The sequence below is a fragment of the Syngnathus typhle genome, linkage group LG9, assembly GCF_033458585.1.
Source record: "Syngnathus typhle isolate RoL2023-S1 ecotype Sweden linkage group LG9, RoL_Styp_1.0, whole genome shotgun sequence".
NCBI classification, from domain to species: domain Eukaryota; kingdom Metazoa; phylum Chordata; class Actinopteri; order Syngnathiformes; family Syngnathidae; genus Syngnathus; species Syngnathus typhle.
Window position 1 is genome coordinate 12,394,967 of NC_083746.1, and position 22,357 is coordinate 12,417,323.

Sequence of the window (22,357 nt, forward strand, 5' to 3'; positions counted from 1 at the left end):
TGTTTAAAAAAAAAACAACACTTTTGTGTTTGTCAATTTTCATCTTTAGAAGCTAAGTTCCTTTTTTTTAATTTTTGTTTATTAAGTTATCACACGGGTTCTTTGCTAGGTGCTTTCAATGACCACTCACACAGTCGGAAAACTCATTAACCCCGGTTATCGTATTATATTATCTTTGAGCCAGACATTGAACTTATTTTGCTCCTAGAAAGGGCTGGAAGCGCCGTTCATGTCAGCATCACTTTACTCTCTGTCTTCTTGGGGGTAGCAAATATTGAATAGGTGCCAAATTAGCAAAGTTACAGGGTACCTCATTCTAACAGCAGCCCTATCAGAATACGTCAAACTGTGAGAATAAGGACCCCCACCAACCCCCCCATGTCCAGATTCCAGGCCATCAACCGTTTTAGCCAACGGCGATTCTTTTCTGCCGAATTACTTTTGCACATGGCTCAGTTGTTGAGTGATAGTCTCACACCTTATCAAAGTCAAAGTCTGCTTTATTGTCAATTTCTTCACATGCCAAGACACACAAAGAGATCGAAATTACGTTCCCACTATCCCACGGTGACAAGACATAGTACACAATATACAAACAAGTAAACAACACAAAAAATAAAAACAAGAAGGCACAAACAATGAATAAATGAGTGATGAATAAATAATAAATAAACAAATAACATAATAAATAGGAGGAGCAAAAAATGGAGCAAGTGTGCATACAGCAGACAGTCAGAATATAGCGCAAAAGTACAGGACGCTACGCAGAAGGGGGGAGAGAGTTCAGGATCCAAACACCCTGGAGTATGAAGCTGTTGGTGACTCTGGTGGTGCGGGAGCACAGGCTCCTGTACCTCTTCCCAGAGGGCAGAAGATCAAACAAAGAGTGAGCAGGGTGACTCACATCACTCACAATCGTGGTCGCCTTGCGGGTGAGATGGGAGGTGTAAATCTCCTTCAGGGAGGGGAGTGAAGCACCAATAATTTTACCGGCCGTGTTCACTTTGCGCTGCAGGCCCTTCATGTTGTATTCAGTGCAGCTACCACCCCAAACAGGGATATAACTGGAGAGGACACTCTCAATGGTGCCACGGTAGAATGTAGTCATGACGGCCGAAGGAGCACTCGCTCAACTGAGTTTCCGCAGGAAGTACAGTCGGCACTGAACTTTCTTCGCCAGTGATGCGGTGTTGGTGGACCAGGAGAGGTCCTCACTGATGTGCACCCCCAGGAACTTGGCGCTGCTCACTCTCTCCACCACAGCACCGTCAATGGTAATAATTTATTAGCCTGACTTTTTCTGTGTCTTCCCGGGGGTATTTTTAGCAACTGTAGAATATTAGAACCTCCCTAAGCAAGGGTAGGAGGTCAAGGATAAAGTGACATTTATTTTTTGTTATGGTTACTTTTGTTTCTCACAATAATTTGACTTTTTCTGTGTCTCCTCGGGGGTATTTTTAGTAATTGTAGAAAATTAGAACCTTCCTAAGCAAGGTTAGGAGGTGAAGGATAAAGTGACATTTATTTTTTTGTTATAAAGGTTTGAAAAAGCAAAAATAAAACTGTTTTGGTTTTCTGTATGAAAATTTTCAAGCACCTCAGAAACCAATTAGGCCAGGTTTATTATTCAAAAATGCAATTCAAAAACAATTAATTAAAATACAAAGCTAAGTCAATACAACAATTCAAAATCCAGGGATCTTCTGCAGAGTGCAAATGTTTCTTTAATCTTTTTCTTCTTTTTCCAGTAGAAAACACTTAGTTTACTACCGTTTTTTTCCATGTATAATGCGCAAAATTTAACTAATTTATTGTCCTAAAATCTGGGGTGCGCATTATACATGGGTACAATTTTTTTTTATTATTATTATTATTTTTATTTTTTTATTTTTGAAGAAAATGATGGTACAACAATTTTTGAAGAAAATCTTGTCACGGAAGGAGTGTGGAAAGGAGAAGGGCGACCAAGTGCAGCTTGGACCAGGGTTCATTGGAGGAACTCAAAACACAAACTTGTTAAACTAACATAACTCTCTAACAAAACCAACAACAGGACTGACCGACAAAGACGTGGAACAAAAAGACAGGGTGACATTACCAAAGACAGGAACAGAAACCAAACAAACATCATGACAGTAACACATGCAATGATCCGACGGTGAGCGAGGGGCAGACAGGACTTAAATACAAAACACGAAACACGAGGCAGGTGACCGCGGTTACATTGATTGAGGTGACACAGGAAGGGAGGGGCGACGCGAACAGAAACTATTCATAATTGACGACACATCGTTTGATGCGATGGTGCAATCCTTGATGGTGTGTTATTGTCAAATATTGCTTGTCTTTTAATCTCCATCGCGGAGCGGACGTCATACGGAGGCAGTATCACTGCGCATGCGCACTATGAATCCAATGCGGAGAACGGATGCGGAGGAGTTCAGTTTTCTTCCTAATAGTTTCAATTCACACTTTAATTAGCAGTTTCAATCAGCAAATAACAAAATGCGTATTACAGGTAATATTTTATTTCACAACACTTTGCCTTGTTCCTTTCTTCTCTGCTGTTCACTTCAAACACGCTCCATACGAACGCAATGCTCTCGTATCAGACGCTTGCTCGATCACCTGCTCGTTTGCTGTCACAATGTACCCTCCACAAATCCGAAACATTTCTTCGCTATTGAGTTTGCTAGCGCATGCGCAGTGATACTGACCGGCAGAATAACATCCGGTTGTTCCCAAAGATGATCTTTTTTCTGAAATAATTTTATGTTTACGGACTTAAGTAACCCAGCCGGGTCATACGAAAGACTATAAAAATGGGACCCATTTCCTCCCTGCTTGGCACTCAGCATTAAGGGTTGGAATTGGGGTGTTAGATCACCAAATGATTCCCGAGCGCGGCGCCGCTGCTGCTTACTGCTCCCCTCTCCCCCAGGGGATGGATCAAAAAAAAAGGGGGGGCGACTTATACTCAGGAGCGACTTATATACATATATATGTTTTTTTTTCACTATTTTGGGCATTTTATGGCTGGTGCGATTTATACTCCGGTGCGACTTATAGTCCGAAAATTACGGTAATTATTTCATTGGCCAAAATGAAAAGTTGCTTGTTGTGTGCATGTTGGTGGGTTTTACCATTTTTATCTAGTGTTTGTTAGAATTTGTTTTGGAAAACACCATAGCTAAAATAGATGTATTGATTGATGACTTGTTGGCTGAATACATACGTATTTGTGCCAGGCAAAACCAGGCATTATCAGTGACTATAGGCTGACGGGCAGAGAGTGCACATCCGAAGTACAAATCTAAATGCGAGAGACTTGGGGAGGAGCTGAGTAACGCAGTGCTAAACCCTAAAAGTAGCTCAATAGACCAAATTTAAAATGTTTAAGCCTTCAGTTGACCCTAACAACTAATTGCATTAATTTGTCATTAATGAACGCAATTAGTTAAGCTAATTAATGCATTTAAGTGACAACCATCTGCACTCACACTCATACCTAGGGGCAATTTGGAGTGTTCAATTGGCCTATCATGGGAGGGTTGGAGGTGGAATCGCAGCCGCACCCTCCTAACTGTGAGGTGGAGATGCTAGCCAGTGCTCCACCGAGACCCCCCCCCTCGCTCTCTCTCTCTCTTGCACTCTCTTGCACTCTCTCTCTCTCTCTCTCTCTCTCTCTCTCTCTCTTTTGTACTGAATTGGTACTTAGATATTTAGAAATGAGTCTAACTTGGCAAATTCAGCTTGGACAGCATATGCACGGAAATTCCTCTGGGTTGCTTTGTCTCACTATGAAATATTTCTCTCTGTGAAATAAAGGTCTTCTAATTCAAGATCACATTGTATTGTTTCCTTTTAAACCACTTCAACTTGGTACCCATAGATTGAATTTGGCATATAAATTCCACAGTGAATATCATAACCTTTTTTATTTTTATTTTCGATTTGCTGCAATGACTAGTAATTAGGGGTGTAAATCGCGGGTTTTGTCACGATACGATATCATATCGATACAAAGAACTACGATACGATATTTGCCGATATCTTAAAGTCTGCAGCGATTAATTCACGATATATCACGATATAGTGCTCTGCGATCGATTTTTTTTTTTTTTTTTAAATAAAAAATATAGAACAATATTCTGATTTATAACAATTCATACGCAAAATCAACAAGGTACTGCAAACTCTTTATTTAGGAAATTACAAGGGTATTGTAGTATACAAAGTACTTATTTTAACACTGAACTTTGATGTCGTGTTTTTTTTTTTAAATGTGCGGCGAGATCTGTGTACCCTGAATATTTGATCACCGCATGGCAGGATTTACAAACTGCACGTGTCTTGTCCGTTGAGCCATCTTTTCTTTGGAATCCAAAGTGCTTCCAAACGAATGACTTGAAGCCTAAAGGGGAGCAAATTTCCTCGTCTTTTTGGACACTAGCCATAGCACCAGCCCAGGAGCCGCGTACTAGTTGTCGACTGCCCTTTCGCGTGCCTGCTCTGCTCACAACACAACAACGCCGCGCACTGCTCCCGGAAAGAGGAAGCAAGCAACAATGAAATGGATTTCAAAATAAAGTCGCGTCTAATGTCCGAGGTCAAACACGGCGATATAAATCGATGTTTACGTTTAGCATCGATGCCAATAAATCGTAGAGCATTATATCGATTAATCGATCTGTATCGACGAATCGTTACACCCCTACTAGTAATTATCTGCCTCACAACATTTAAGCCCACAGCAAATCAATATTGGCTATAGATAAAAACTCTGAAGAGAAAGAGAGACTTGTGTGAGAAGGTCAAAGCCTATTCTTCACCTGTAAGGTTAAACTGCAGCTCTGCTCAGAATAAAAGCACACCCCATATGGGGTATTGAAGAAGTGATATGTTGGCAATAAAACGCCCAGACTTTAATAATATATAACAAAAAAGAGAGTGGAGTCTTTTCTTTGTTTCCATATGCTGCTGCCATATGTAGATTGGTTGAAGTCACTTCACTTGAAAGCCCAAAAGAATCTCCTAGTGTTCTCTGTTGCCAGGGCATTGTGAGGCTTGCAAAGACTTGCCACAGTTCATTTTTTTTTCATAAATATCGCAGCAATACTGAGTATAAAGCATCAATTATTTTTTTAAGGACATGTATCAATTTGTAAATATTATTGCTGGCTATTGACAAGTGCTGTTCAGGAAGTTTTTTTCGAGAAGAAATTAAAAGCTTATAGATTGATCGCGAGAATTATAGAGTGAGTCTATCTTTGTCCCACAATAGGTGGCTTTCCAGCACCTATTTTTATTTGAATTGCAAAATTAAAACTGAATGGAGATCCTACAAGTGTGAAAAAAAGGCCTAAAAGTCCCCCCAAACGTTTTTACGCTTGGAGAGGGTGGATTTTTAGACGTATTGAAAAAAGGAAAATGCATTGTGTGTATGTGTGTCTGTGTGTGTGTTCGTGTGTGTGCGTGTGTGTGTGTACACAGCGAGAGTGATATGTGTGACTGCTGATTACTTTTTAAAGACCTCACTTGTGTTGAATTTTGGATATGTTGTAATAGCCTTGTTTGACTGCCCAGATAGTAAAGAGAACTTTTGTCAGCGATATAAATCAGAATATTAGACAGAGACTTTAGCACAGTGAAAATCTGGGTGCACACATAGAGACCAAAAAGTGGCAACTACCATGCTTAAGTTGAAAGTCTCCGGATTTTCTGCTGCTGGTATTTTACCTCGATTGAAAGTCTTAATCCTCTCAGTGTGACAGTTAGACAATAAACTTGGGTATTTTATCCTTATAAAGATTTAACATTTTTGCAAGTATAACTAGCTGAGACTGGTGACCTTTGTTAGAGTGGTGCTCACTCTAACTTATTTTGCAAGAACCACACAGGAGTCAAGCAAGTCATTTTAGACACCTGCAGGCGGAGAGTTCACTCGTCGCTGTGCTTACAGCGATGGTCGAATGAAGTCTGACTCTCGCTTCCCACGAGAGCATCTTTATTACAAGAAAAAGGGTGGGGGTGACAGTGGACTGAATAGACAAGTTAAAGCCCTTGACCTCTAGATTAGCAGAGCAGGGGATGTTTTACGACATTGTGTAGGATGGGACAAGCTAGGTTATTTATTACTGGTTACACACATTCCAACATAATCATACGATCAAGATAGTTAGAAAAACCTGACAACCTTCACAAGATATATGTACTCTTTACATCAAGAGGACATTTTATTTGGGATTTTCTGTTGTTAATTTTTTGTGAAGACGACAGGAGCCAGACAAGGGCAAGAATTTCCAGCCTAGAAATATTCTCACCAAAGTTCTACTCCCTGAATAACCTTTGTTGCACTGTCAAGCAATAATTACTCCACTTGAGTAGGTATAAGTAAGGAGACTAACGATCAGCGTGGTTTCAAAAAGTTGTTTCTTGGTGAAAAATACGACTGTCTGGCTACAGAAAAGGTGAAACATTGACATTTATTTTCTGTAAAAGGCCACAGAGGGTCAACTCACAGCAGGGCAGTGCAAACACATGACCAGTATCTCCACAAGGAGGAAAAAAAGACATAGATGGGTTTACCTTAGGTTATATTAAGCTCATCTAAGGGAAGTTATTGAGCTATTAAACGTGCTTAATATGTAAACGTACACAAACATAACTCCAATTCTAACGTCAACAACTAGGCTTTTATGGAAAATCAAACTGACAATAATAAACGATCAGCAACATTGTGTTCCTTTATGCTCTTTTGTTAATCAGTCTTTGTTTGAATATCTTGTGCAGGCATTCTCTTGATAGGGTTCCTGCCACAAATTCTGACGATACCTTCTACACATTTCCAAAACTCTTCACACAGTTTGCACAACATCAACCATTGTATCCTATTTGACTGTAACAATTCATGTTGATTTGACACAAACTGCAAATGGACACATTTACAAAATATTTTAACTTGTTTTACAAACAAGCCGCCATCAAGGCCAAAATATTTACCGTAATTTTTGCACTATAAATCGCTTCGGAGTACAAGTCTCATCAGCCATAAAATGCCCAAAAAAGTGAAAAGAAAACATATATAAGTCGCTCCGGAGTATAAGTCGCATTTTGGGGTGCAATTTATTCAACAAAATCCAACACCAAGAACAGTCATGAACGAGCAACAACAGGCTAAACCAGGGGTGGGCAAACTACGGCCCGCGGGCCACATCCAGCCCACGGGACCGTTTAATCCGGCCCGCCAACCCTGAACAAATTGTATTATTAAACTTTTTTTTTTTTTTTGGTCATTTTGCCTGCAATGACTGCGTTTTCCCAGTAGATGGCGAAGCGCTCGCCTGCGCATTTACTACCAGAAGCCGTGTCAGAAAGCTCGGTGCACACTCACAAGTGCGTGTACGTACTCAGTAGTACGGACTTGGCGCACTCTCGCTCTATTCGTATCAGTCCCGAATTTAGAGCGTGGGCTTTGACGACACAGCATTCTTATAATTCGCGCGCTGAGCTTTCAGATGCAGTTTTGCGCTAAAGCCACCCACAAACCTTCCCCTGGAATCCTTCCATTAAAATGAGTGGCCCGAAAAAAAGAAGTGAGTGCCGAATGTTAAAAAAGAGTGGCCAATTTGGCTCGACGTACGTGACGTTCAGCCACATCAACATCAACCCGTCACAGATCAAGGTAAACGGACCAACACCTCGGATCTCGCCTAAGAAATGCCACAACAAATTTTACTCCAGACTATGACGCACTAGCAAAAAAGGGAGACCAACAACACTGTTCCCACTGAAAATGAACGGGAGGCTCTCAAGTTTATTGTAAAAAAATGCATTTTGAATATGATTTGTACACATACCAGGGATTGAAACTAGCGACCATTCTCATTTTCAAACAATGCAGGATGCTCAAGGACATTGATGCACCACCTATTTGCGACTAATCTTAACCTGTAAAGTTCTTAAGGCTTACTTTAAGGAGGTGTTTCCCGTTTCCTCACCTCTGTTACCAGGTGTTTGCGAGTTAAAACTCTGCTCTGATTTTCAGATACCCCTCACCGTGTTGCTGTTTTGATTACTTTATTTGGATGTATGCTTTCACCGATTCTTCAAGATGATATATTTGGTCAAAATGTTTGGCGTTTGATGTGATCTCATAAGATAAACATCTTTCATTAATCTGACCTGCAGGCACTGAAGTGATGGAGATTGTTATTCATAATAACAGTGTCGTATTTTATGAGAATCACTGATAGCAGTTTTTTAGTGAATTATTATTTTTTTAATGCTGTTAATAAATGCATTTGTTTTCAAAAAAATTCTTTGGAATATCCATGCTTTACTACCTACTAAAGGCCAAGATCTTTTATGCAATGACCTTTACAGGTCGCTTATATGACTTCACACAACGCCTACGTCCATCTGCTCCTGGTCCGGCCCTCCGGTCCAAATTTGGAACCCAGTTCGGCCCGCGAGTCAAAAAGTTTGCCCACCCCTGGGCTAAACGATAGGTATGCTAACGTGACATAAACACAAACGAAGAGCTGAGAACAGCCCTGACGTAACATTCAGAGTTATTCAAATAACTATTACATAAATAAGAAGTTTATCAGTTATTTAAAAAAAAACTATTACATAAATAACACGTTTAAAAACCCATCTGTGTCACTCCAATTCATTAAATCCATCGATGGTCCTTTGTCAACAATGGGTGCGTGCCGCTGGCGGCGCTTGCACTTCAAATATTCCACAAGCCCATATAACGATATATAAATTAGAAATCAAATAACTATTATATAAGCAATAATATTATCAAACCATCTGTGCACTCTAAACATTAAATCCATCGATCAAATTCTTCGGCCTTTGTCAACAACGCCGCGTGTGAGCCCTGACGTCAGCCTCGTTGTTATTCCACAGATCTAGTATATAACTATATTGTAGCCTTAACAAAGTACAAGGTAAACGACTCTTTATTTAACAAAACAAACTTCCAGGCGTGTGGCGGCGTGGACTTCCAGCCATGGAGGTGGAAGAAAGATCCATAGAATAGGATCGGGCGTGCGTAAAAGCCATGACCCAGCCCCATCCACCGTCCCTGGACAGCCGCCCGGCCGAGCGCCCGCCCCCGACTTCCCTTAAATCCTTTAAACTCTTTGTCCGCCGTGTCACTTAGAAACAAAGCCGCTAATGATGCCGGTAGTACGTGGGGCCCTTCGTCATCTTCTTCATCCCGTGATCAATCTTTGGCCTTTATGTAAACAACCGCCGCGCCACGCCGCATCGTGCTGCTGACGTCACTTGAAATTCAAAATACAGTAATCCCTTGCTACATTGCGGTTCGTTTATCGCGGTTTCACTTTTATTTTTTGAAATTTTTTGAAACCCATATAAGTTATTATAAGTCAAACCCCCCCCCCAAACTATGGGAAAAAAACGCGACTTATAGTCCGAAAATTACGGTACTTTAACTCACAAATTTACAAATGCTTTCACACAGTATGTTAGAACAGATAATCAATGATTCAGACGTTGAAAAATGTTGTGATTTGATTTATGTTTTACAACATATTTTACCAAACATGTTATAAGTACACACATATCCATTTAGGGGTGCTACAGTGTGGTTTTCTGGGTGATCCAAAGATCAGCAGGGAAAGGCAACCCTGCATGTAGAGAGGTTGGGCTGGGGCTAAATTTGTATTGACTGGAATTTACCACTTCTGAAACCAAAATATAATATATATACATGACTGTTTCAGAAAATTAGAATATTGTGATAAAGTTATTTATTTTCTGTAATGCAATTAAAAAAACAAAAATGTCATACATTCTGGATTCATTACAAGTCAACTGAAATATTGCAAGCCTTATATTATTTTTAATTTTGCTGATTATGGCTTACATCTTCAGAAAATTCCAATCTCAAAATATTAGAATATTTCCTCAGACTAAGTAAAATAAAGATTTATAACAGCAAAACAAAGTCAAACATTTGAAAATGTCCATTAATGCACTCAGTACTTGGTTGGGAATCCTTTTGCACGGATTACTGCGTCATTGCGGCGTGGCATGGAGGCAATCATCCTGTGGCATTGCTGAGGTGTTATGGATGCCCAGGATGCTTCAATAGCAGCCTTTAGCTCATTTGCATTGTTGGGTCTGGTGTCTTTCAGCTTCTTCTTCACAATATCCCACAAATTCTCTACGGGGTTCAGGTCAGGAGAATTGGCAGGCCATTCGAAGACAGTAATGCCGTGATCAATCAGTACACCATTTACTGGTGGTTTTGGCACTGTGGGCAAGTGCCAGATCATGCTGGAAAATAAAAATCATCATCTCCATAGAGCTCTTCAGCAGACGGAAGCATGTAATGCTCTAAAATCTGCATTTACTCTGGACTTGATGAGACACAGTGGACTAACACCAGCAGCTGACATGGCTTCCCAAACCATGACCGACTGTGGGAACCTCACACTGGATTCCAAGCAAGTTGGATTTTGCTCCTCTCCAGCCTTTCTCCAGACTCTGGCGCCTTGACTTCCAAATGAAATACAAAACTTGCTTTCGTCTGAAAAGCGGACTCTGGACCGCTCTGCAACTGTCCAGTGCTTCTTTTCCATAGCCCAAGTCAGACGCTTCTTCCGTTGTCTTGAGTTCAGAAGTGGCTTGACCAAGGGAATACGGCTATTGTAGCCCATTTCCCGGACACGTATGTGAACAGTGGCTTTTGATGCCAGGACTCCAGCTTCAGTCCACTGTCTTTGAAGCTCCTCTAAATTCTGGAAGCGACTCTTCTTCACAATGCTGTTAAGGGTGCGGTCATCTCTCTTGGTTGTGCAGCGTTTCCTGTCACATTTCCCCCTTCCAACAGACTTTTTGTGGATGTGCTTTGAAACTGCACTCTGTGAACAGCTTTCTCTTTGAGACAGTTCTGTTTGTGTCAAATGGTTGTTTGTCTCTGTGTGCCCTGCGATTGGCTGGCAACCGGTTCAGGGTGTCCCCCACCCAGAGGCGTAGCCAGGAATTTTTCCAGTAGGGGCGCACGCCCACAGGAAAAAAAATCTAACATCACCCACGCCGTTCGCTGATCGCTAAAACAACATCCGGGTCGGGGAGGCAAACTGTGAATGGATAACATCGTGCACATAGAATAGCGCAAGCACATTCGCACAGGACCGAAAGAAAAAAACGGCATGAAAATGAGGAATCGAAAAAGCTCTATTTTTTTCAACCGGGGCGCACGGAGTCCGAACCGAAAAGTCTTGTGTGGATATTGTAACAATATATTTAGTCTTGAATAAATACAGACAATAATTACAAAGCAAAAGAACAGTCCTGAGGTTCAGGCTTTGTCTCAGTATAGGAGTTGGATGAGGTGGGGGTGGCCGGGGACAACCAACCACCGTTCCCTGCTGAAGAAAGCAAATGGGGAAAAAGTTGGTGGCACTGGTATAGTAAAAATGGTAAAGTTAGGGTTAGAAACCCTAAAGTTTCAGAGCGAGATTTTAACCTGTGCTACGCAGGATTGAAGGACTCCCTTAGCAGAACCCGCTTTCGCCACTATGTGCGACGACGTAGCACACTCAATTGTGCCTAATTTGAACTTGTGTCTCTCAAGCGAATCACAGCAAAGCAAGGTGGGAGTTGCCGGTCACTCTCCTGTAGCAGCTTGTCACTGTCTCTCAAGCAATTCATGGCAAAATAAGGTGGGGAGGTAAATCTGCTGTCTCCTCTTTGAGTGATGACTGAAACCACATGTGAAAGCTAATGACTTTGGTCATTGTGCCACTTCCTTGAGGACAAAAAACAGCATACATTTTGTTATCTGGGTGGACTGCTGGCAGAATCAGGAAATGACTTTATCTGAAAAGCAAACCGAAGACCCAAGCTCCAGTCACATTTAGCCAACTCACTCAATTGTTTAACCAACCAGGTCAGGCACCAAAAATAGGGTATGAGGTAAATTCCACATTGAGTATTATCATTCAGACATTTTATTTTTTAACCTTTTAATCATCTGGGTAAGGCTACTGAAAACAGATTCTTATTCACAACGCCAACCTTGCTGCAGACAGCAGAGTAAAACAAGGCAAAAATAAAAGCAGTCACAAAGAAATACATTAACGACAGACTGTATGAGGAAACAGACACAAATACATCCACAATGCATAAAATAATACAATGATTAAATACCTGTTAAAATAGTTTTCTCCAATCAAAATACACCAGTGATTACTTCACATTAAGGAGGTGAGGTGACACAATATACATCCACAATATGTAAAATAATACAGTGATTAAATACTTAAAATTGTCTTCTCCAATCAAACTACACCAGCGTGTTGGTTGAAGTGTCGGTGTTCTTAGATGAGAGGAGCAAAAGACTGAAGTCTCCCTTGACCCGTATGTGGGTTACAAATAGGGTCCATGACATCAGTCAAGCTCATAGTCAATCACTACAATCTGAGTTTGAAAGTAAACAAGCAACTTTTGTTTTGAAATGACTAAAAGTCATTAGTCTGTCGGTGATGACACATAAAGATTGGTTCATAGTTTGTCCCTCATTGCTCGCACTTCACTTTAAATTTCTATGCTGAGTTTAGTTTTGCAACATTGAGGACTCAAGTGCAGCGAAGCAGGGAGGCAAGCCAAGAATGCACTCAAAAAAAGTAAATTTATTTCAAAAAGAACAAAAGTCACGCAAGTCACCTGAAATGAAAAGATATTGAATTAAAATAATTCCAAAGAACAAGCTTTGAAGTAACACTAGGGTTAAACTAAGATTTCGGAATGTTACTCTAAAGAACAGAGCCAACCAAAACAAGCAATGATCTGACAAAGTCAGAAAAGAAACCAGACAACTAAATAGAACCAAACTGACAAGACAACAAGGAGCACCTGGACAAGACAGGAGTGGCGAACAAAACTGATTAGACACAAGGGCTGATGAGAGTCGGTGGACACAAAAACGTAATGATACAGACAAAACAATGTAGAAAAAAGAGACACAGGCAAAACAAACAATAACTAAACCTGGTCAAAACCAAATCAACAGCAACACAGCTCATGACACTCCCCACATCTCCTCCAAGACACATTAGGTTCCACGTTGCGAGACACCACTCAACAAAAGCAGGGCTGACTATGGTGCCCCTTAGGGTGCAAATAATAAGCAAAAACCATGCTCTTAAAAAATGTAATCCGCATGAATAAACTTCATGATGCCTGGTGGTCTCATGACAGGTGGTTTAATACATTTGTTAAGTACGGTACATTTTGGGAAAAAAAAATAGAAATTTTAACAGTCTCTGTTTATAGCATCTATTGTGAGTGGCAGGAACATGATTGCCCTCTCTCTTAGTGCAATTATACACCGATACTCTAACCTATGCCTCCGTTTCAGGAATCTCTGAAATCTCCATGACAACCAAAATCTGAACACCGACAGCTTTATTGGAAGTGACATATTAATAAACTGTAGCCCCTGGAGAGATTGCAATCACACTTCAATTACATGATTTTGCATTCCCCTCAGTCTCTTTCCTGCCACAATGATTTTTATGTGAGAATAGTAGTCATTGAATCACATTGCCTGCACTGATTGTCACAAATAACGGCACTCTTTTACTAATGTGCATCTGCACTAATTTGGGCGGAAAACATGCAAGTAATGAGTGCTTCATCAATATCTTCATAACTGGATTTGTGTGTATTCTGTAAACCAAAAAATAAAAGTAAAAAAAAATCCTCAGACCATGCGTACGCACAACTAATAAAGATTCAGCTGCTAGAAAATTATAAAAAAACACTTGTCAAACACTTATGCACAATATATTAAAACTACTGCTGTTTATAGAAACAATGATAATAAATTTAAGAGAAATTACTTCAGTCGAAAATGTACTGATGATTTGACTGGTGTCCTAAATAAACATGAAAAGGAAACTTGTCACGTTTAGCCTCATTCAGATCAGATCAAGTGCTTGGATGTGCTTCTGTACTGTATCTGAGTGTTTCGCTGCGCTTTGTGACAGTTAAGCACGTTATGGAAGAGCAGGCCAGTACACTAGGCTGGGAAATCCATTGAGCCGCTCACATCAATCCAAAGCATCAGTGCTTCCGTATAGATGCAGTAACCACACACTGCAACCACACACTTGAACATTTCCACAAATTCACATTTGACAAACAACAACCATGAAAAAGAGGTAGACAAACCGCCAGATTGTTCCACGTAACTCCGTCCAGCATGAATGCAATTGCTGTAATATACAGTATTTATTCCTTACAATAAATTTCAACATCTTGTGTAATGCTTGTTTATTGATCGCCTCGGAATTTATTTTTCAATGTGTGATTTTAGACAAACGTTTCGAATTATTTAAAAAGGTTTGAGATCGTGACTATATGTTGTCAAGTTCTGCGTTTCAGCAAGCCTTCCTATGAAATGAATCTTTTGGCTGCGATCCGTCAAAAGGATGCCCTTTTGGGGGTGGGGGGATGGGCCTTGCAATATTCTGCTTCATCAACATATGCACAGTTGAGAGAGACCTGAGAACAAAATGGGCTCGTACACGTGTCCTGAATCTGACTGAGATTTGATGTGTGTGCTCAATTTGTGTGTACGAACACCCTACGTATTTACCGTAATTTTTGGACTATAATTCAATCCGGAGTACAAGTCGCATCAGCCATAAAATGCCCAAAAAAGTGAAAAACCTCCACATATAAGTCGCTCCGGAGTATAAGTCGCATTTTGGGGGGCAATTTATTCGACAAAATCCAACTCCAAGAACAGTCATGAACGAGCTAAACGATAGGTATGCTAACGTGACATAAACATAAACAAAGAGCTGAGAACGGCCCTGACATACAATTCAGAGTTACTCAAAAAACTATTACATGAATAACACGTTAATAAAACCATCTGTGTCACTCCAATTCATTAAATCCATCGATCGTCCTTTGTCAACAATGGGTGCGCGCAGCTGACGGCACTTGCACTTCAAAATATTCCACAGGCCCATATAACGATATATAAATTAGATATGAAATAACTATTATATAAGCAATAGTATTATCAAACCATCTGTGCACTCCAAATCATTAAATCCATCGATCAAATTCCTCGTCCTTTGTCAACAACGCCGCGCGTGAGCCCTGACGTCAGCCTCGTCGTTATTCCACAGTTATAACTAGTTATAACTATATTGTAGCGTTAACAAAGTACAAGGAAAGATGTGGGCTTTGTAAACGGCTCTTTATTTAACAAAACAAACTTCCAGGCATGTGGCGGAGTGGACTTCCAGCCAGGGAAGTGGAAGAGAGATCCATAGAATAGGACCGGGCGTGCGTAAAAGCCATGACCGAGCCCCATCCACCGTCCCCAGACAGCCACCCGGCCGAGCGCCGGCCCTCGACTTCCATCCACGGAGGTGAAAGAGAGCTCCCTAGAGTAGGACCGAGCGTGCGTAAAAGCCATGTCCGAGCCCCATCCACCGTCCCTGGACAGCCACCCGGCCGAGCGCCGGATCCCGACTTCAATCCACGGTGGTGAAAGAGAGCTCCTTAGAGTAGGACCAGGCGTGGGTAAATGCCATAATAGTTTTTCAAACCTTCTGTGTCACTCCAAATCCTTAAATCCTTCAAACTCTTTGTCCGCCATGTCACTTAGAAACAAAGCCGCTAATGATGCTAGTAGTACGTGGGGCCCTTCGTCAACTTTGTCATCCCGTGATCAATCTTTGTCCTTTATGTAAACAACCGCCACGCCGCGTCGCGCTGCTGACGTCACTTAAAATTCAAATTACAGTAATCCCTTGCTACATCCTGGTTCGTTTATCGCGGTTTCACTTTTTTTGTGGGCGGGAAATCTTTTCAAAAAAAACATATATAAGTCGCTCCTTATTATAAGTCGCCCCCCCACCCAAACTATGAAAAAAAACGCGACTTATAGGCCGAAAATTACGGTATTAGTAAATAAAGCCGACTGTTATTCTACGCTCGTGTACAAACAAATTAACAAGTGTGGGGGTTAGGGGTGCGTTCAGAGTCATGATCTTGGGTTGGCAAATGAGCAAAGTTTGTTGTTTTTTATTTATATATTCACTCTTGCATCTGTTTATTGTTTTTTATTTAATCAAGGGTATGATTTGCATCTACTGCGAATCTATTCTCCTCTCTTATTTTGTTTGTCATTTTTGTCGTGTCCGATGTTTGTATTGTCTATTTGTTTATGTATTTATTTATTCATAATATTTTGTTAACATCCCCTCCGTGAGTCGTCACCTTATCGTGGTGGAGGGGTTTGCGTGCCCCTATGATCCTAGGAGCCATGTTGTCTGGGGCTTCATGCCCCTGGTAGGGTCACCCATGGCAAACGGGTCCTAGGTGAGGGGCCAGACAAAGCACGGCTCACACGAGCCCCTTATGACGAACAAAATATATGGATCTCGTTTTCCCTCGCCCGGACGCAAGTCACCGAGGCCCCCCTCTGGAGCCAGGCCTGGAGGCGGGGCTCGAAGGCGAGCGTCTGGTGGCCGGGCCTTCGCCCATGGGGCCCGGCCGGGCACAGCCCGAAAAGGAAACGTGGGTCCCCCTTCCCATGGGCTCATCACCTGTGGGAGGGGCCAAAGGGGTCGGGTGCAGTGCGAGCTGGGCGGCGGCCAAAGGCAGGGACCTTGGCGGTCTGATCCCCGGCTGCAGAGGCTGGCTCTTGGGACATGGAATGTCACCTCTCTGGCTGGAAGGGACCCCGAGCTGGTTTGCGAGGCAGAAAAGTTCCGACTAGATATAGTCGGACTTGCCTCCACGCACAGTTTGGGTTCCGGTACAAGCCCTCTCGAGAGGGGCTGGACTCTCTTCCACTCTGGAGTTGCCCACGGTGAGAGGTGTCGAGCAGGTGTGGCTGTACTTATTGCCCCCCGGCTGAGCGCCTGCACATTGGGGTTCACCCCGGTGAATGAGAGGGTAGCCTACCTCCGCCTTCGGGTGGGGGGACGGGTTCTGACTGTTGTTTGTGTCTACGCACCAAACGGCAGCTCAGAGTACCCACCCTTCTTGGAGTCCCTGGAGGAAGTGCTGGAGAGCGCTCCTTCTGAGGACTCCATTGTTCTACTGGGTGATTTCAATGCTCACGTGGGCAATGACAGTGAGACCTGGAAGGGCGTGATTGGGAGGAACGGCCCCCGCGATGTTTTGGACACTCGAGCGAAGAGAGGGGCGGTGCTGTCAACTGATCACCACCTGGTGGTGGGTTGGCTCAGATGGTAGGGGAAGATGCCGGTCCGACCTGGCAGACGCAATCGCTCTGTGAGGGTCTGCTGGGAACGTCTGGCGGAATCCCCTGTCAGGAAGAGCTTCAACTCCCACCTCCGGCAGAGCTTTTCCCACGTCCCGGGGGAGGCGGGGGACATTGAGTCCGAGTGGACCTTGTTCCGCGCCTCCATTGTTGAGGCGGCCAACCAGAGTAGCGTCGGCAGTAATGTGGACTCTGTACCGGTCCGTCGTGGTAAAGAGAGAGCTGAGCCAAAAGGCAAAGCTCTCAATTTACCGGTCGATTTACGCTCCTACCCTAGGGTGAGAAGTTCGGTCATCCAGGAGAGACTCGGAGTAGAGTCGCTACTCCTCCACGTTGAGAGGCGCCAGATGAGGTGGCTCGGGCATCTCATCAGGATGCCTCCTGGACGCCTCCCTGGGGAGGTGTTCCGGGCATGTCCCAACGGTAGGAGACCCCAGGGACGACCCAAGATGCACTGGAGAGACTATGTCTCTCAGCTGGCCTGGGAACGCCTTGGGATCCCCCGGGATGAGCTGGATGAAGTGGCTGGGGAGAAGGAAGTCTGGGAATCCCTCCTGAAGCTGCTGCCCCCGCGACCCGACCCCGGATAAGCGGAAGAAGATGGATGGATGGATGATTAAAATCCCCAGCAAAGATGGTGAAACCGTCAGGGTGTGCTGTCTGTTGTTCACTGACAGCCTGGTACAGTTCACTAAGAGCCGCGATCCTGTCGCCTTCGACGTTGGAAGGCGGGATGTATACCGCGACTATCAGAATTGCGGTAAATTCCCTTGGCAGGTAAAAAGGACGCCACTTAATGATCACAAACTCCGCCAGTGGCGAGCAGTGCTTGCATACCACTACAGAGTCCCGGCACCATTTGTCACGGATGTAGACGCATATTCCACCTCCTCGAGATTTTCCACCTTGTACAATGGCCCGGTCCGCCCGATAGCACGCTAGCCGCTCCAGATGTACAGCAGAGTCCGGAATGTTGACGGACAACCAAGTCTCCGTGAACCCGAGCACACAGCAGTTACGCACTGACCGGTTTGTAGATCTCAGCAGGCAAATGTAATCCCTTTTGTTGTCCAGCGATCGAACATTCGCCAGAAGAATGGAAGGCACGGCCGGGCGAGCTGGATTAGCCGCCAGCCTGGCCCGGACACCCCCGCGCTTGCCCCTCTTCAGCCTCCTCGCACACCGCTTCCGACGCCTCCAATAGCAGGCAAGTCAGGACGGAGCAGTCCGAGCTCCATTAATGTTCCCGCATCAAAGTCAATAACGCCACAAAACTCGCTTTCGCCGATGTCGAGCAGAACCTGCCTGCTCGACTTGTAGCACCACTCCGCAGGACGAGACGAACACATAAAACTGCCGGACGAACACTCATTAAACAAACAAAACACCGTTCGGGCGGGACAGAGAGAGGTCGCTGCGTATGCACGCGCCGCCATCTTGAAATCATTTAATAATCATTTAATCATATAACTATATTATAGCGTTAACAAAGTACAAGGAAAGACGTGGGTTTGATAAACGGCTTTTTATTTAAAACAACAGTTCAACGAGCCAACAACTACCGAACTGTAACAATAAAAACATATACAAGTTGCTACACGAAATAAAATGTATCAAATAACTATAACATAAATAGTTGGGTTTTTTTTTTTGAAAAAATTCACATATAAGTCGCTCTTCAGTATAAGGCAGAAACTAAAAACTGCTAAGCCTGTGGTGAGGACTGTGAGGAAGTGGACAGTGGAGTCAAGGCAGGACCTCCAAGCCTGCTTTGACTGCACCGATTGGGAGCTTTCGAAGTTGCAACTTCAGACTTGCATGAACTCACTGACACTGTCACATCATACATCAGTTTTTGTGAGGATCTGTGTGTGCAGACTAAGACCTTCTGCACGTACAACAACGACAAACCTTGGTTTACACCAAACCTCAGGAGGCTGCGCAAAGTCAAGGAGGAGGCCTACAGGAGCGGCGACCGCGACCTGTTCAGGCAGACCAGAAACACACTGAACCGAGAGGTCAGGAAAGCCAGGAGGTGTTACGGGGAGAACCTGAAGAGACACCTCTCTGCCAATCCTGATCCCTCAACGGTGTGGAAAGGTCTGCAGAGCATCACGGGCTACAAGAAACGAACCCCCCGTCCTGTAGAGAGCCCAAGGCTTGCTAACCAGCTAAACAAGTTCTACTGCAGGTTTGATCGGTCCTCCCACACAACGGGACCTCCTGCAGCACAATCTACATTCTCACCTCTCCCCACAACTGCTCTGTCCACACCTCTATCATCGTTGTCACCCACTCACTCTCTTGCAGAGGCCGCGCCCGCACTCCAGGTCCGCGAGGAGGAAGTGCGCCAGATGTTCCGGAGACAAAAGACCAGGAAGGCACCGGGCCCAGACGGCGTGTCACCTTCCTGCTTGAAAGTCTGCGCTGAGCAGCTGGCGCCCACCTTTGCACGGATCTTCAACCGTTCTCTGGAGCTGTGTGAGGTGCCCTCGTGCTTCAAGAGCTCCACCATCAATCCAGTGGCCAAGAAGCCCGCCATCACAGGTTTGAATGACTATAGACCCGTCGCACTGACATCTGTGGTTATGAAATCGTTCGAGAGGTTAGTGCTGAACCACCTGAAGGTGGTCACGAGCCCCCTGGTTGACCCCCTCCAGTTTGCCTACCGGGCAAACAGGTCAGTGGATGATGCGGTCAACATGGGACTGCACTACATCCTGCACCACCTGGACACCCCAGGAACGTACGCGAGGATCCTGTTCGTGGACTTCAGCTCGGCGTTCAACACCATCACTCCTGACATCCTCCAACAGAAGCTCATCCAGCTTGCGGTGCCTGCCTCCACCTGTCAGTGGATCACCAGCTTCCTGACCAACAGGAGACAGCGTGTGAGGCTGGGGGGCATCACATCTGACACCCGGACCACCAACACTGGAGCTCCTCAGGGGTGCGTCCTCTCCCCACTGCTCTTCTCTTTCTACACCAATGATTTCTCCTCAGGTGACTCTCCTGTGAAGCTCCTGAAGTATGCAGACGACACCACTCTCATCGGACTGATCCAGGACGGTGATTGTTAGGGTGGCGTTCACTCTAACTTATTTTGCAAGGACCACACTGGAGACAAGTTAGTCGTTTTAGACACCTGCAGGCGGAGAGTTCACTCGTCGCTGTGCTCTCAGCGATAGTCGAATGAAGTCTGACTCAGGCCTCGTCAGGCGCTTATTTATTGAGAGAAACAACGTGGGGTTGAAAGTGGGGGTTTGGGAATACACAGGTTGGGGTGAAGCAGCCGGTCCCTGCTGATCAAAGCATAGCAGGGGACCTTTTACGACGTTCTGTAAACAAAGCAACTTTGATTGCTTCCTCTGCAGCTAGTCAATAAGTTGAAATGATCTTAGCACTTTGGTAAACTAATTTTGTCTAGACAGGACAAACTAGTTAAATTATTACAGGTTATATTCCAACATAATCATACGATGAAGATATTCTGCAAACCCTAACAGTGATGAGACTGCGTACAGACAGGAGGTGGAGCGGCTGGTCCACTGGTGCAGCCAAAATCATTTGGAGCTTAACCCGCTCAAGACCGTGGAGATGACAGTGGATTTCAGGCGAGACCCTTCACCACTTTTACCCCTCACTATCCGGAGTAATACTATTCTTTCCACAGACACCTTCAAGTTCCTGGGAACCACAATCTCTCGGGACCTGAAATGGACCGGCCACATAGACTCCGGAAGAAGGCCCAACAGAGGCTGTACTTCCTGAGACAGCTCAAGAAGTTCAACCTGCCGCGAGAGCTTCTGAAGACCTTCTACACTGCCATCATCCAGTCTGTCCTCTGCACCTCCATCACTGTCTGGTTTAGATCGGCCTCCAAACAAGACAAGCACAGACTACAACGGACAATCAGAACTGCAGAAAAGATCATTGGAATCAACCTCCCATCTATCCAAGACTTGTACCTGTCCAGGACCAGGAGTCGTGCAAGGAACATCTCTACAGACCCTTCTCACCCAGGTTGCAGTCTGTTTGAACTACTCCCCTCCGGACGGCGTTATAGAGCTCGGTACGCCAAAACCAGCAGACACAGAGACAGTTTCTTCCCCCAGGCTGTTGCTCTGATGAACTCACACCACTCATAGAGTCTCAGAGACATTACTGTGCAATAACATCCTGCTCTTCACACCTTTTTGAATTTGTCTACACTGTTTTTGCCATTATTCACATGTCCTGAATGTTGTTAGTCACCTAAATGTTGAACAGAGGGTGTGTTTTTACCGAAGTCAAATTCTTTGTTTGGCACGCTCAAACATGGCGAATAAAAACTCTTGAATCTTGTTAGACAATCGGAAACTATTGAAGTCTAACAACATAGACGTTGCTACTCTAAAATTATGTATCTAATAACTATAAAATAAATAAGTTTAGCGAACCATCTGTGTCACTCCAAATTATAAAATCTCCTGACTCTGGAAGTCAGTGAATGGAACTCATTGTCAGTGAGGGTCTAATTATTCCACAGCCATAGTGCGCCCTCATGCGGTTTAAAGTGAGAATAACATGTGAAGTGATTAACTATACTAGTAAGTCAGTAATGTGTTAATGATCAAGTAAAGATTTGTGAATAATTCGACATAAATCACCCCTGAATATAAGTCGCCCCCCCCACCCCACCCAAACTATGAAAAAAAACACGACTTATAGTCCGAAAAATACGGTATGTATTGAGCAAGTAATGAGTAACTTCTGGTTTCTGTAATGATGTTTTTTTCCGGGAGCGGGTTATTAGCCCACAGCCCAACCCCCAACTTGGAGGGCCAGTGGAGGACAGCAGGAATTGACTCCATCACAGCCAAATTATTAAAAGCAGATGTAGAGTTTTCAGCAATGAAAGTACATCAACTGTTACAGAAAGCATGGAAACATGAGAAGATTCGAACAAAGTGGAAGAGAGGACTAATCATCAAACTAGCAAAGAAGGGAAATCTCAAAGAATGCAAAAACTCAAGTGGCATAATCCTGCTCTCTGGTCAGGATTATAATAGATCG

At 43.8% G+C, this 22,357-nt stretch overlaps 1 protein-coding gene across 1 annotated transcript in view; it reads left to right on the plus strand.

Moving 5' to 3' along the window:
• Window positions 1-21,947, plus strand: part of LOC133160228 (uncharacterized) — a 40,081-nt gene extending 18,134 nt beyond the window's left edge. The window contains exons 2-4 of the mRNA XM_061287887.1: window positions 19,236-20,252; window positions 20,809-20,916; window positions 20,976-21,947. Coding sequence (XP_061143871.1) covers window positions 19,657-20,252; window positions 20,809-20,916; window positions 20,976-21,450 — 1,179 coding nt within the window. The 5' untranslated portion in view covers window positions 19,236-19,656 and the 3' untranslated portion in view covers window positions 21,451-21,947. The remainder of the gene's footprint in view (window positions 1-19,235; window positions 20,253-20,808; window positions 20,917-20,975) is intronic.
• Window positions 21,948-22,357: the final 410 nt, after the last annotated feature.